Source organism: Coturnix japonica, chromosome 5, assembly GCF_054131305.1.
Source record: "Coturnix japonica strain WE chromosome 5, WE-NBRP24, whole genome shotgun sequence".
In the NCBI taxonomy this organism is placed as follows: Eukaryota; Metazoa; Chordata; class Aves; order Galliformes; family Phasianidae; genus Coturnix; species Coturnix japonica.
In genome coordinates, this window is record NC_140667.1 from 38,609,464 (window position 1) to 38,623,845 (window position 14,382).

At 39.3% G+C, this 14,382-nt stretch overlaps 1 protein-coding gene across 40 annotated transcripts in view; it reads left to right on the forward strand.

Annotated features, from left to right (window-relative positions):
• The window catches only part of NRXN3 (neurexin 3), an 887,795-nt gene that overhangs the window by 403,166 nt on the left and 470,247 nt on the right, over positions 1-14,382 (forward strand). For all 40 annotated transcript variants that reach the window (XR_014946731.1, XR_014946732.1, XR_014946734.1 and 37 more), the window contains one exon: positions 4,457-4,576. Coding sequence is in view for 31 of the 40 variants with exons in the window: in XM_085549250.1 (XP_085405376.1) it covers positions 4,457-4,576 (120 nt within the window). In the remaining 9 variants the exon portion in view is untranslated. The remainder of the gene's footprint in view (positions 1-4,456; positions 4,577-14,382) is intronic.

The following is a 14,382-nucleotide window of genomic DNA, read 5'->3' on the forward strand; positions in this document are numbered from 1 at the left end:
CAAGGTACAAGTTGTGACTTTCTAAATCTCGCACTGGACCGTAATTCAACATGTTTCCATTGGTATTTGATAGTTACAGTATATGAAGTACAGTTCATCCGATGAAGTGATTGTCCCATTGGACTTAGCATATATATACAGCATTATGGTCATGATCATCACAGCAATAAAGAAATCTTCCTGGCATGAGAACCTTGTGTAGTGTTGCTAACTCACGACATCAATTTTGCTTACCCTTTACTTTGGGAAAAATAAATAAATTTAAAAAAAAAATTGTTTATTTTGTGAAACTGGAAAACTTATTGTGTTTCACTTAGGTTCCTCCTTGAACTGCTTTAAGAACAAGTCATAGAACAGAATTATATACTGCCTAATGCTTCTGATTTCCAAGGAATTATTTCTCTCTAAAAGCTGTATTTACTGAGTCCATATATTAAATTCATAATATCACTGATTATGAAAGAGGGGAGAGAGAGCTGCTGTTAAGAGAAGATTATAGGTTTAACACGGGTATGAATTTCCCATCATAATGTCTAGCTGGTAGTGATAGAGATTTCAGGCCTTTGTGTCATTTTTGTGTGATGAACCATAAGACAAAGAAGCACCTTTTTCTGCTAAGGCAGATTTTATGCATGTGTCACTTTCATATCTCTTCCTAACCTCTATCCTCTTTAGAGATTAAGAGAAGAGAGGTGGGAGCTTTAGACAATTTAGAGGCTCAGAAAGAGAAAATGGACTCATAGTACCATTGAACCTTGCCTAATGTGGACCTTCTTAATAAAATAATAATGTGAACACAAGTAGTTTCTTCTAGTGGAAATGAATTTTTAGTGTAGGAAGGAAGTTAAGTGCATGTCCTAGAATAGTTTGCTGTAGCTTAAAGACCATTGCTAGTTATGATCGGAGTATGAGGCATTTGTGTTACAATCCTGCAGGTGTTTTATAAAGATTTGAATTCCTTGTGTAACTCAAAAAAATGATAAATGCAATAATGTATCTTTTTATTCCTCAAGTTCCTTTTACTGCCAAGAGTTTATGAATGATTCCTCTCGCAAGGGAGGAGCGCCCACCTGTTGGATTAAACATGACAGTTGTGGTGGTGCACAGCAGTAGAACTCAGTACTGTTTGGTTTCAGCAAGAGAAACCAACAGTACAGATGAAAGTGCCGGAAAGAGCTAGAGAGGCAAAGTAATTTTTTCCCAATAGAATATGGAAGGTGAATTTGGCTCCTGTTCTCTTCTAAGGTGATTTTCTTAACATGTGTAGTAGCAAAAACTGATAAATCATAAATCTGGCTTTGTAACTTGGAAGAAAAGTAGGATTTTGAATGCTTTCCCAAGAAAATCTGAGATGCTGCAAATTATCGGGTCCTGAGCTGTTTCAGCAGGAACTGAATCACACACAGAATCACACAAAGAATCACAGAATGACCCGGGTTGGAAGGGACCTCAAGAATCATGTAGTTCCAACCCCCCTGCCTGGCAGGGCCAATTGAAGATGGAGAAGTAATGACTAAATGACATTTTTGAGGAATTGTGCTTTGCCATTACAGGAGGAGACAGAACAAGTCACATTTCTGCTAGCAGGGTTGCTTTTCTGTACTGGAGTTTTTCATTCTTATTCTGCAGATACTACCTGCTCATGCCACGTGCCCAATGGAAAGTAGATTAAGAGGCTATGTCAAGCCCAGCTCCAAATAGATAATAAAGACAATATCTCTGAATAAAATGCAGTCAGGGAAATTAGCAGGTTTTGTCAGAATGTTGCAAATTCAAGGAGAAAATGTAAGTCAGTATGCATTAGTTAATTAACTGCATAGTGTGACTTATTGGATGAATCCAGCATTATGCAAAAGCTCAATCTGAAACTTTGCTTTGAAAATAATTCTAGAATGTTGAAAGTGTTACCAAAGACAATAAAAATGGGCTTGAACTCTGATGACATTGGTGTTTCAGAACCAATTCTATTGCTACAGTTTGTCTTCCTTTCCTTGTTAATTAGCACTAAAGGGCATGTGCGTGGTAACAGTCTTCATTTTATAAGCCCTCCTGTGCTTCTGTCACTTTTGGTCTTTAATCCAAAATCCTAATCCCCTGTGACATTCCTGTTAGTTGCTCTGAACAAAATTCTGTTGCTACAGATGGGGGATTATGACACCAGGGAAGGACTGTAAGCAGCAAGGATAGCTGAACTCTCTGAGACAAAGACACTTTTACCATGCAAATAGCCTGTAGTACTGAGGAGTGAGGCATAGCGTAATACCCAAGATCTATGCACTGCCGTCACAAACAGATATGACTTCAAGCTCCCTTTTATTGTTAGCCTTTTAAAATTCCTCATCAAATGGTGCTTATGGATATTTTTTTGACTTACTCACTTGAAAATAGCTTCATCTTCACAGTTGTTTTCTGTAAAATGTGATACAGAAACCATATTTGTGGGCATAATTCAAATGCTTTGGCTTTCTGGTCTGGCAGCACCCCAAGTCAGTTACTAAGGCTTCATGCAAGCTTACTCCTTGATTTCTAGTATCCCTCTTGTAGCACCTGGACAGAAGATATCTCCAGTCTGATGGTGCCCATTATCAACTGCAGTTACTGATTAAAGTGTTCTCACATAAGTGCAGAAGAGAGAAACTCTGTCATTGAAAAAGCTGTTCTGCTCTTCTTCTTCAATGAGTTCTTATCCTCAGATAACTTGAATCATAGACAAAAAGACAACTAAAGTTCTATTTCAGATTCTTAAATTTCATCCTTTCTTTTTTGGGTCAGAGTAAGTTTAGAGTAAGCCTCAGACCCTAACATGATGCATATCTGTGTGTCTGGTTATATTCATGTCATTTATAGGTATAAAGGCAAGGGAGAAGTGAGTACATGCGTGTGTCTGCCAGCCCGTGCCCTACAGTCTGTCAGCACTGTTGTAAACCTAGAGGTGATCTGTTCCCTTCATGCTGTGCCGGTGAGACCACTGGGCTCCTCACTACAAAAAGACATTGAGGCCCTGGAATTTGTCCAGAGAAGGACAATGAAGCTAGCGAGGAGTCTAGAGCACAAATCTTATGAGGAACAGCTGAGGGAACTGGGATTATATAGTCTGGAGAAGAGGAGGCTCAGTGGAGACCTCATTGCCCTTTACAACTTTCTGAAGGGAGGTTGCAATGAGGAGGGGATTGGCCTCTTCTCCCAGGCAACAAACAGGACCCAAGGAAATGGTCACAAGTTGTACCAGAGGAGGTTTAGATTAGACATAAGAAAGAACTTTTTCTCCCAGAGAATGGCCAGGTACTGGAATGGCTGCCCAGGGAGGTGGTGGAGTTGCCATCCCTGGCAGTGTTCAAGAGGCGTCTGGATGAGGAGCTATGAGATATTTAGTGGCTTGTGGTAGCAACGTTAATGGGACGATGGTTGGGCTAGATGGTCTTGTAGGTCCTTTCCAACCTTGTGATTCTATGATTCACTGGGATTCATACAGCTAGCAAATGACTTGGGTGGGAAGGTGTTGGGGGTATTGAAGTATTGAATAATTCTGCGCAACTTTATTTGAGTGTGGTAACAAATTGTTACTCTGCCTGCTGCTGTATCTTTTTGATAAGTACATCTGTTTTTTTCTCAGGGGTTTTGTTGTCTGCTCTTGTTATCTGTGCTTTTCAACTTAGAAATTTGTCTTTTTTTTTTTTTTTTTTTTTTTTTTTTGGTATAATGTGTAGTGGAATAATACAGCTTCAAAATCTGGCTACCGATTTATGGATGACAGTCATTTGAAGTCCCTCTGATATGAAGATCACTCTTTGCTGTTATCTTGGTTATGCCTTTGCAAATTTATACGATTTAGGTTAGGAAGGGTTAGCTCCAAATCAGAGGCAATGGAAACTGTTCTGTTAGTGGTTCTGTTCTGTTATGATGCCTGCATCTCCTGAGGCTATGGAAACCTGTCTAGTATAGAAAGAGAAGTCTCATGGAGCTGGTTGGTTGGTTGGTTTTATTTTGTTCTGTAACATTACGTTTCCAGAGGAACCTACATAATAATTCTTTAGATAGGGTAAGGCTTTGTTTGTGGACCCGTTGCCTAGCCTGTGCTCCTGCAACAAAGGAATACTGGGCTTCATGGGAAGCACATATACCTGACAGTGATTCAGTTACCCTTGCATATTATCATATTACATTGTATATTTGAGTGAGCACAGAACATGGAAGTTAGGCCTGCCTAACAGGGAATATGTTGCTGTTCACTCTTCTTTCTTGTGTGTTACAGTTTGCTGTTTTGTTGTGGAGTGTACAGTTGTTTGTGTGTTCTCTTACTCAAGTTTGTTATGTGTTTAAGAATGGAAAACTGTTTAGTGCTTTTTATGTTCTGCATGAGAATGTTGGTGGTAGTGATGAATTGGAAATGTTGTGGTCCTCACTAAACTTATTGTTTCAACTTTGTTTCACTCTGTTCTTGTCATCCCTTCTTCAGGACCAAGCACTACCTGCCAGGAAGATTCCTGTGCAAATCAGGGTATCTGTAATCAGCAGTGGGAAGGCTTCACCTGCGATTGCTCCATGACTTCGTATTCTGGGAGCCAGTGTAATGACCGTAAGTAACTTTTCTTTCCCTTGGATTACAAAGAGCAGCTAGTCCTGATAGATTAGAGCACGGAGAACACACTTAGTTTTACTCATGGTGGAATTAAAGCCTTTCTAATGGTAAATCCAAGTTTTGTTGCCTGGAAAGGTTTCTTGAAGCGTGCAGCAAGTTATTTTTTCATTGCTAAAATGAAAGTGTGTAATATTTAATATTACACATATTGATATATGTATATTTTGGGGTTGGTTCTTTTTGCGTTTGACAGCCAGATCAATGATGGTAATTGATGTTAATGGAATTCTTAGTTTAGAGAAACCAAGAATGATTTGTGTGTACTATGTATACTATTAACATAGATACAAAATATCTATATCTTGTCTGCTGAATTATGCTTTGATGTTTTCATTCAAACTTTTCTGGCAGAGAAATGACATTGATATAAAATTTCTTAACACTGTTCTAAATTGTCTCCGTGCAAAGATGAATGTTTTGGAATTGGTTACTAGAAACAGTGTTTTGCTTCCTGGTATGCTGATATGCTTCCCAAAATATTGGATGTTAGGTTATTGGCCAATGACTTCTAAGATCTTTGCTAAAGCAGTTAAACAAAAACCTGAAGCCCTCTTTTGGAGAGGAGGATATCGGCCCTCAGATGCTTGTCTGCTCATCCCCGTAAGACCTTTGCTCCTGTCTGTAGGACGCAGATCGCTTCAGCTCTGTTTTCTCCCTGCTTCTGTTATTTAAGCAGATAGCTGGTTCCTGTTTCCTTCCTTGCTCCAAGACATGGAAAGAAGAAGCACACACTATTGGTGTTGTAATAAGCATAATTGTAATCATCAATAATTTGGCTTATTGTATGCAGAAACTTTAAGGCCAGAAAAGTCTGAACACCTGCATTTCTTAAGCTGCTGCTTTTGATTTATGAGGGAATTTATTAGAAATAACAGTGAGGTGTGTGATATTAGTGCAGTGTCATACCTGCATCCCTTCTCCTGGGAGGTTGAGATATAGCTGAATTGATGACAAAAATGACAGACTGTTTAACAAGTGTTGGCAGTTTGTTCCTGCTGCTGAAGGCCAGAAAGCCTGAATTTCTGTGTGTCTTTCATCAATTGAAATGTTACCTGAATTGCTCTCCCCTTTCTCACAGTATAGTTGTCTCAAATACTGAAAAGGCCCCTCTCTGTTCTGTAGCACTGGCTGTATAAGAAGGATACTACAGACACAGATCTAGAGGCTCCAGTGTCAGATCTGTTTTTGGATTGATTTGAAATCTGGAATGGCTGAGTTTGGTCTAGAAGAAACATTTTGTATCAGAGCAACAGGATGTGACACTGATTTTCTGCATTTTTGTTTTATGTTTTTGGGTTGTTTTGTTTTTTTAGTTTTAATAAGAGGTGTGTGAGAGAGGGGATCTAGAAACGCTGTTGGACATGCAGTTCTCCATTCCCACACCCCTCTAGTTCAGTCATTCAGTTTAGTCTTACTAAGCATAACACCTTATAAAACAATGGTGTAAAATAAATACTTCTTTGGAATATATCAAACTGCATTTAAGTAGGTGCCATAGAAATCTCTAACAAGAGATACTACAGTTTTGTTTCTAATCTGTTGTACTTCACAGCTCCAGAATGCTTGAGTGTCCTTGTTATGCTGTTAATGGCTTAAAGCAGGCTCTCAGATGTCAACAAGCCAGGTTCCTGTGGTTGTACTTGAAGATTCCGTGTTGATTTTTAGAATTGATGGTTAGAAACCATGCAGAGCAGAGATAGTAGTTTGATTTGAGAGGAGGTGACTTGAGCAAGGTAGTAGCCAGCTTCCTAGTGTCTGGCCTGTCTGGTGGTTTAGAAATGCTGACAGGAGGTTGTGGGTTTTAAAATGGTCTGGAAAGGTAAGTCATGTGCATTCCTGAAACACAGTGGGACTTCAACCAGGATCTTCAAAATGTGCGTATAACCTTTCTGTGTATTTTTTATTTTTTTTTTCCAGAGTCTTTGCTTTGTGTCAGGACATTAACAAGAAAGTTCTGCTTTTGATTGCCTACTTGTTGTGAAGTATTATGGATTATGGGGAGGGAGAAGTTTTACTTCCTGTTCTCATCTGTTAGGTGTAGTTTTTACGATATGTGCAAACATTTGTATGTTAATTAAGTTACATGCTCTTTAGACTGAATTCATCACAAGTGGTTCAAGTGTAGATAACTTGTGTAGTCTAAAACAAGCAAACCAAAATGTTCCAAAGTGTTGCAGACTGTACCAGCGTATAACTTTGAGCAAATGAGGTACCATAATGGGAAGTTAGCCCACCGTATTAATGAAATGTTTTCATGTGAGGGAGTTCCATCCTATCTACTTAACTGAAGCAAGTTCTTTACCATGATCAGTAGTTTTCATTACAGACTCCAGATCACCTGAGATGTCATCTACTTATCTTTTGTCCAGCTTTAGAGATTCCTTATCTTTTTCTTGTTTTCATCCATTCAGTCAGATGTGATATTTCCTTTCCTGCACACAGATACTACATTTAGTTGGTTAGGAAGCGCATCAGCTCTGTTCTTCTTTTTGCATAATTACATTCTTCTCCTAAGATTCCTTTCTGTGTGATACATAGTCTATATACTCCTTTTGTACTTTGATGAATCACGTTTGGAGGAGGAAAGGACATCGTGGTGAGTTTGTTCTTCCTATGTTTAGCACTAGCATAGGAGTAACTTTTGTGAATTTCAATTCTGTAATTGCAGTTAGTGAGGCTTTGAATCATAGAATCACTGAACTGCTCAGGCAGAAAAGACCTTAAAGATCATCAAGTCCAACTGCAACCTAACCATAATACCCTAACAACCCACTGCTAAATCATATCTCTGAGCGAGTATCAAAGATCTTTTCTTTTTCTGGACTTTGAAAGGAAGGGTGTATATATAAAATAATAAAAAAGAACAACAAAAAAACAAAACGGATCAAACTTAGAAGTAATATGTCTGAGTAAAGCACAGAAAATTTTGGATCAAATGAGGAAGAATGAAGCTGGCCTTACTGCCATGCATGTGTTTTAGATGTGGAGTACGGATGCCAGAGTAACGTCCATCCTTCTTCTCATGTCCTTCTCCTGCTCCACTTAAGTGAATGAATATGTAAGTAAATTGATGTTTCTGGAGCATGGAGACTACCTTGCCAAAAGGTAGTGGCAGAACCTGCTTTCTTTATTTCTGCTTAAATAGTATGGCAGAATAGTCATTAGAAGAGACTGCTTATAATAGGGTGAATAGCTAAATTATTAGCTGTTTCTTTAGGGTGATAACTTTATTCTGACATCTAGACAAACCACTCGTACTCTACTCTTATGTTGTTTGTTCCACTAAGCAATTATAGCTATTTCTGCAGAGGAATTCAGATCCCCATTTGGGAGATAGTCTTTTCTCTCATCAATATTTTGGTTTTGCTGCCATCTGGGCCAATTTTTGTACAGACTTTGACAGTGCTGCATAGCGTTATATGCTGCCAACATACTCAGCTTAATTTACTTACAGAAACCCTTTTCATTGTTTGTGTTTGATTACCATGCAATGATTTCTAATGTGCCTAGCTTATTGCTTATTGAGTCAGAGAGCAAGAGGTTGCTACTGTGTAGAAAATAAATCTGTGTAGACTTCATTAGTCATGCACAGCTAAACCAGTCAGCTGTTTAAATAGCACACTGAGGGATTTGCCTTTGATACTACAGAGACAGGCACCCTACATTAAGCAAAAGTCACCTCTGATTTATCTTGAGTGAATCATACTTCTTCACAGCAGGTCAGGCACCCTGTCTAATTTTTTGCTTGCCTCCTTGTGATTTGCCCTCACTTACTCTGTGCTCTTTTATGTGCCCTCTACTATAACTTGCATTTTCTGGCTGATGGCTCATTTGTAGTCCCTACCCTAAGCCTTTGGGGTCTTCTGTCTCTGACTGAACTTACCCTCCCCTACTGCAAAGAGGAGGGAAATGCAACTGCAGACTTCAATACATGATGCAAATTGTATTATTATGATTTGGGTTGTGAACCCTGCTTTTACCCTTCTTACTGCTTTTTATTTTCATTTGTACTGCAGCTCCAAGATTTGTAGCATCTTTAGAGCAGTGATCTGTCTTAACTTTTTATTAAAGCATGCTGGACATTTCTGTCACTTGGTAATACCCCGCAATTGCTTTAACGTTTGGGTGGTTTAAGAATGCTTGTTGCTTTACTTTTTACTGAAAGGCATTTCACCTCCCTTGAGTAATAGCTGTGAGGATGAAATCAGATTGCAGCTCTAGAGTTTTCTTGCCCCAGGTGCCCTCTGGGAGGCATTTAGGATGGGTACTGTTGTTAAAATCAGGGAGGAGTTTGGGTGTTCCTGTGCTGGGTGAGAAAGAGGGAGTTAGAGTGACAGATGCTTTTAGAAATCACTGCTTCTGCACTTTTCAACACCTCTTCAAGGTGCCCTGACAGAAAACTGTTTCCTTTTTCTTTTTCCAAATGTGAAAGCTAGCCAACTTTATCCTTTTGTGATCCCCTAAATGCAGCTAGGTCTCTGGTGAGTGATTTAATTACGATTGCTTCAACAGCTTGGCAGAAGGAACATTTAGGATGAGAACTGCAATCAGTCACTGGTATCTGTGCGCACCTGTCTGCTGTCAGCACATAAGCTATGGCCCAGCCATGCTACAAACTTCAACAGGACAGTAGGGAGACTTTCTATGGGTGGCAGTGATGACAGCTTCAGTATCAGCATTTGAGAAATTTCACTAGTTTCTTAATTCTTTTCCTGACACTGGTCAGCAGCTATGCCACTTTCACAGACATGTCATAGAAGAATGTTCCCATAATGCAGCTCTGTTTTGATCTCATCTTTCATTGATGACAGTATTTTTTATATGATACTTTTTGGTCACTGTGGCTCTAATTATCGCCTTCTGTGTTATAAACAGCTGAGTGAGTGATACTGGGTATTTTGTTGCATGGGTCTTGGAAATTGTTCCTTAAGATACATTCAGAGCATGATCTCTGAGAGGGCAATGATGTAAGTTGACAGCAGTAACAAAAATGTGGTACAAAAAAATAAGAGTATCTGGTTTGGTTCTGTTACCTCATACTCCATTTACTCTGATGACCCCTAAGCCTATATTTCCACTAAGTGCAAGTTAGTAAATAAAGTACTTAAAGCTGTCAAATATAACAAGGATTTGATGGATTTTAAATGCAGCTTGTTCCATGTACTATCCTATAAATGTCCATATTTCCTTTGGGAAGCAGTAGGTGTAAAAGCTTTAGGAAAACACTGGAATAGGCTTCAACCATCAACTTTGTTTTTTTAAGATTCTTTTCTTACATCAGCTTGTATAGAGAAGTTGCTACAGTACTGAATTTGGCTAATTGATGTTGATGTACATTAGTTGATGGCTAATGTAATATTACATTACATTTTGCAATTCTATGCAAAAGTCACTCTGAGCTTCATAACCATTATTTTAAGTTGATTCCATTTCATGTAGTGCTGTGAAACTTCTATACTCCATTCTAGCACCTGGCACTCTAAATTAATTGCATACCAGGTTTCATCAACATGAGGTGTTTGGGCACCTGACCTCAGCAGATGATATTTGAATCTGTGCAGAGAAACAAACAAACTGTTGCAGGAGCCTGTTAATCTGTTTGCAGCTGTTCTACTGTTCACCTGCAACAACAAACTCCAGTCACCTACCAAGGTGAAATCACAGGTGATTTCTCTTTAACTGTTGCCTCTTCATCTCATGGTCATGGTTATGGAAATTTGAATTCCATGTAAGGTCTAATTTCCTGCCTGGAAGCTCTCACTTGCAGTAGTCTACTCTGGTTTTGTTGCCTCAACTGAGTTTCTCGTCTTTGCAGTACTCAATCAAGTTAAATGTATGTGCTTTTGAGTCATTCTTCTAAGTCTAATGTGCGGTGAAGGAAGTGTACTGATGTAAATGAGATGGAATGGTGTTCACATAGTGCTTTCTCGGATAGCACAACATCTAATTCCTTATTCCTGGGGACTTTGCGAGGTGGTTCATGTTCATTTCTGAGGCTGCTCATGTGGAAAACAGTTTGCAAAGAGGAGTCAGTGTTATTGGGTGGGTGGGAACAAGCAGATGAAGAATTTGGTCTTTGAATTTCATTTGTTTGTAGCAGTAAAATTATTTTGATTTCACTGAGTTAACTTGAGGTCTATGACAATATCACTGAGATCAGTGTCTGGCTTGGAATGCCCTGAGTCAGTATAGCAAATAGGCCAAATTATTTTAATATGCATGTGATATGTTTTATGCTTTAGGCTGAAAGCTACCTTTAAGTTCACAATAAACAGCATGTATAAATATATATCATAAAATTATTTACAGAGCACAAATATTTGAGTGTGCCAACATGCAAAGGAATGCAGGTGGTGCTGGAAATCTTTTTCTTCTTGCCAGCTTTTGGGCTTTCAAGGAAGAAGGCTGGAGTGAATGGGAAGAAAGAGAAATCTTGCATGCTTATCCCATTGTGGTTTTTTTTTTCTTTTTTTTTTTCCCATTGTTGTTGTTCACGTTTTAGAGAGAAATATTGAAAGAAAAAACAAAGGAGGAATGAGAGGTCCTGAATGAGATTCTCATTTGTTATCCTGGCTGTCTAATGTACTAATTATTGCCTGTCATTGGAATAAAGCTACCTATTGATCTCCAGCTGAGTTTAGCTGTATTTGGGGATATATCTTTGTTACATTGCGATCTTGTTACCCAGGAGCTGGTATAATAATCTCAGCTGTGGAACACTGGGGATTAGATGCAAAACCTTAATTACAGTTATCTTAATAATGGTCCCTGAGGGGCAGATTGAAAGTGGCTGCTTAGGTACCTGTGAAACAAGCTGTGCATGGAGGAGCATTTTTTTAGTGAATTTGATTATTTTTATGGAGGTGTTTCACTGCATGCTGATATTTGAGGTGTTAGCAATCTGTAGGAGTGGAGCATTGGACAGACAGCAGTACCTTGTGGTGTTTTTGAAATTTAGGGGTGACAGACTTCTGTGGAAGGAAAAGCCCTTCAGAGAAAAAAGGGAACAGTAATGAAATGGCAGGACTTCTATTGGAGGGAAGTGTCCAGAGAGCTATATGTGTGTTTTGGAAAAATCTTCAAATAATTCTGAGCAGATAAAAATGAGAAAGGATTAAACAAATGGAAATGATTAATATATTTTGAAAACTATTGGAGATCTGTAAATACCTGAGAAAGTAGACAGTCTTAGTCTCAAAGCATTGACCTTAGATCACCCTCCTCGTATAGGTCACAGTGCTGCTGTGTGACTGCCTTGGCTCTTCCCAGACCTGTACTCAAGATGGGCAGTGTAAGTTTGTGCTCTAGGTGCCCTCCTTCACCTGGAAGGTGCCTGCAGGGTGTTTTCTGTTGCAAGCAGCGTGCTTGACTGTAATCTTGAGTGGGACTGGAGCAAGAGAAAGAAATGGCTCTTGCCCCAGAAAAGCAGAGAGACAGTTGATCTTTGTAGTGTACTTCTCTGAATGCTTCTAGCCTCAACCTGAGCGGTTTTGTGTTCATTGAGAAACTGTCTCAGGTAATATAACTGATGTCAAGATCAGTGTGTGTTGACTAGACATTGGATTTAATAATACACCTGCCAAATATGAGATTTTTCTTTTCTTTCAAAGGGAATCTAGCATGTTGGTTTTGAACAAAGTGTGGTTGGAAATCTGTTTCTCCTCTCTTTTCTTTTTTCTTTTCATTTTTAAAATCTAATTGCAGTGCTTGACCACAGCAAAGCTGGTGTAAGGTTTGCTGGCTTCCTGTAACTATCTGTCATATTTTTCTTCTTTTTCTTTTCTTTTTCAAATTGCACTAAATGACCTTCTGTCTGTTACTTCTCTGCCCTGCTGATCTCAGACAGATGATGAAGATAGATAGCAATATTAAAAGCCATCCGTCATGTGGTTTGTAGGTCCCTTAGAAGCACTTGTGTCTTTAATAGTTTATCTGTCACAGGTATTCCCATAACTGAAGACCACAAAATGCTGAAGAGAGGGCTAATATTGGTAATATTGGCATTTCTTTTTAATACTGGAGACTTCAGCAGTCAGGTGTCATGCACCTGGAAATGCAGGCTGTCAATAAAGTGTCTTTGATACATGGTTTAATTTAAGGATCAGATCCAAGCTAAATATATATTTTCAGAAGGCAGATCTGTTGCTGACATCAGTAAAGACTAAGCTTTCTGCTTTGTATATGTAGCACTTGGGTTGGTTGTGTTGCAAGGCAAAATGAACTAAGCAGATCTCAAAAATACTTTTACAGATGCTCTGTAAGCAAGCTTCCATGTTTGGGAGCAAATACAGAATCATAGAATCATTTGTATTGGAAGGGACCTTTTAAATGTCATCAAACCCAACCCCCCTGTGATGAACAGGGGTACCCATAGCTAGATCACATTGGTTGGAGCTCTGTCCAGCCTGACCTTGGATGTCTTCAGGGACAGGTTATCCACCACATCTCTGGGCAGCCTGTGCTGGTGCCTCGCTACCCATATCTGATACCCAATCTAATTTTCTTTTAATTTGAAACTGTTTCCCCTTGTTCTATCACCACAGACCTTGTTAAAGAATCTGTCCCCTTCTTTATTATAGCCCCCATTTAGATACTGAAAGGCTGTTGTCAGGTATCTCTGGAGCCTTGTTTTCTCCAGATTGAACAACCCTAGTTCTTTCAGCTTGTCCTTGTAGGCAAGCATTCCATCCCTTGTGTCCTTTTTGTGGCCCTTCTCTAGACGTACTCTAACAGGACAGTGTCTCTCCTGTTCTGCAAAATCCACATGTAAATGTAGTACTCCAGGTGAGGTCACACTAGCACAGAGTAGGGGGGCTGAATTGCCTCTCCCAACCTGCTAGCCATGCTTCTTTTGATGCTGCCCAGGGTACAGTTGACTTTCTGGGCACATTGCTGGCTAATATCCAGCTTACCATCCACAAGTACCATCAAGTCCTTCTCAGCAGTGCTCTGCTCGATCTTTTCATCCCCCAGCTTTTATTGATAGTAGGGATTACCATGACCAAAGTGCAAGACTTTGCAATTGGTTTTGTTGAACTTCATGGCTGTCCTCAGCTCACTGCTTGGGACTGTCTAGGTCTCTCTGAATGTCATCTCTTCTTGTCATCGATGAAAATTAAAGCACTGTATGCTTCACTTGTAAGAGAAAGATGGAAAGATACTTACTGATATAAAATAGACATAATATGGTAATTTGAACAATGGTGGCAGTGACTTAACAAGATTTGAAATGGCTAGATATCATTGACTATTTACTACACAGAAGGTAGAGGGTGCATAACAAATCGAAGATCAAATCTTATCAAAGCTAATATATTGTAAAAACAATAAATTGCTCACTGAGGATCTGTCAGCAAGGCAGCATCACCATGTCCTGGTTTACTCTCTGCACAGGTGTTAAGTAACCTCACAAGGTGTTCCTACTCAAGGGAAGATTGTTGTGTGTGGCCAGCTGCTTGCAAGAAAAACACTCAAAGAAGTTACTAGGTTTCTTGCTATTTATGGTTTAATATGACTGACTTGTAGTCATACTTAGAATTGGATCTACTGGATTAAGCACCTATTATCAATCTCCGAGCACCCAGTTTGAGACAGTATGGTGGTCATTAACTGTCTCCAGTGAAACCTTGATTGTTATCAGTCCCAAGGACAAGATATTTTGTACTTCACTGTATGCGCTAGGTCTAGAGCATAACAACCAGGCTGTGTGGGGTGGCAAAGAGTGTATTATCACAGGTCCCTGC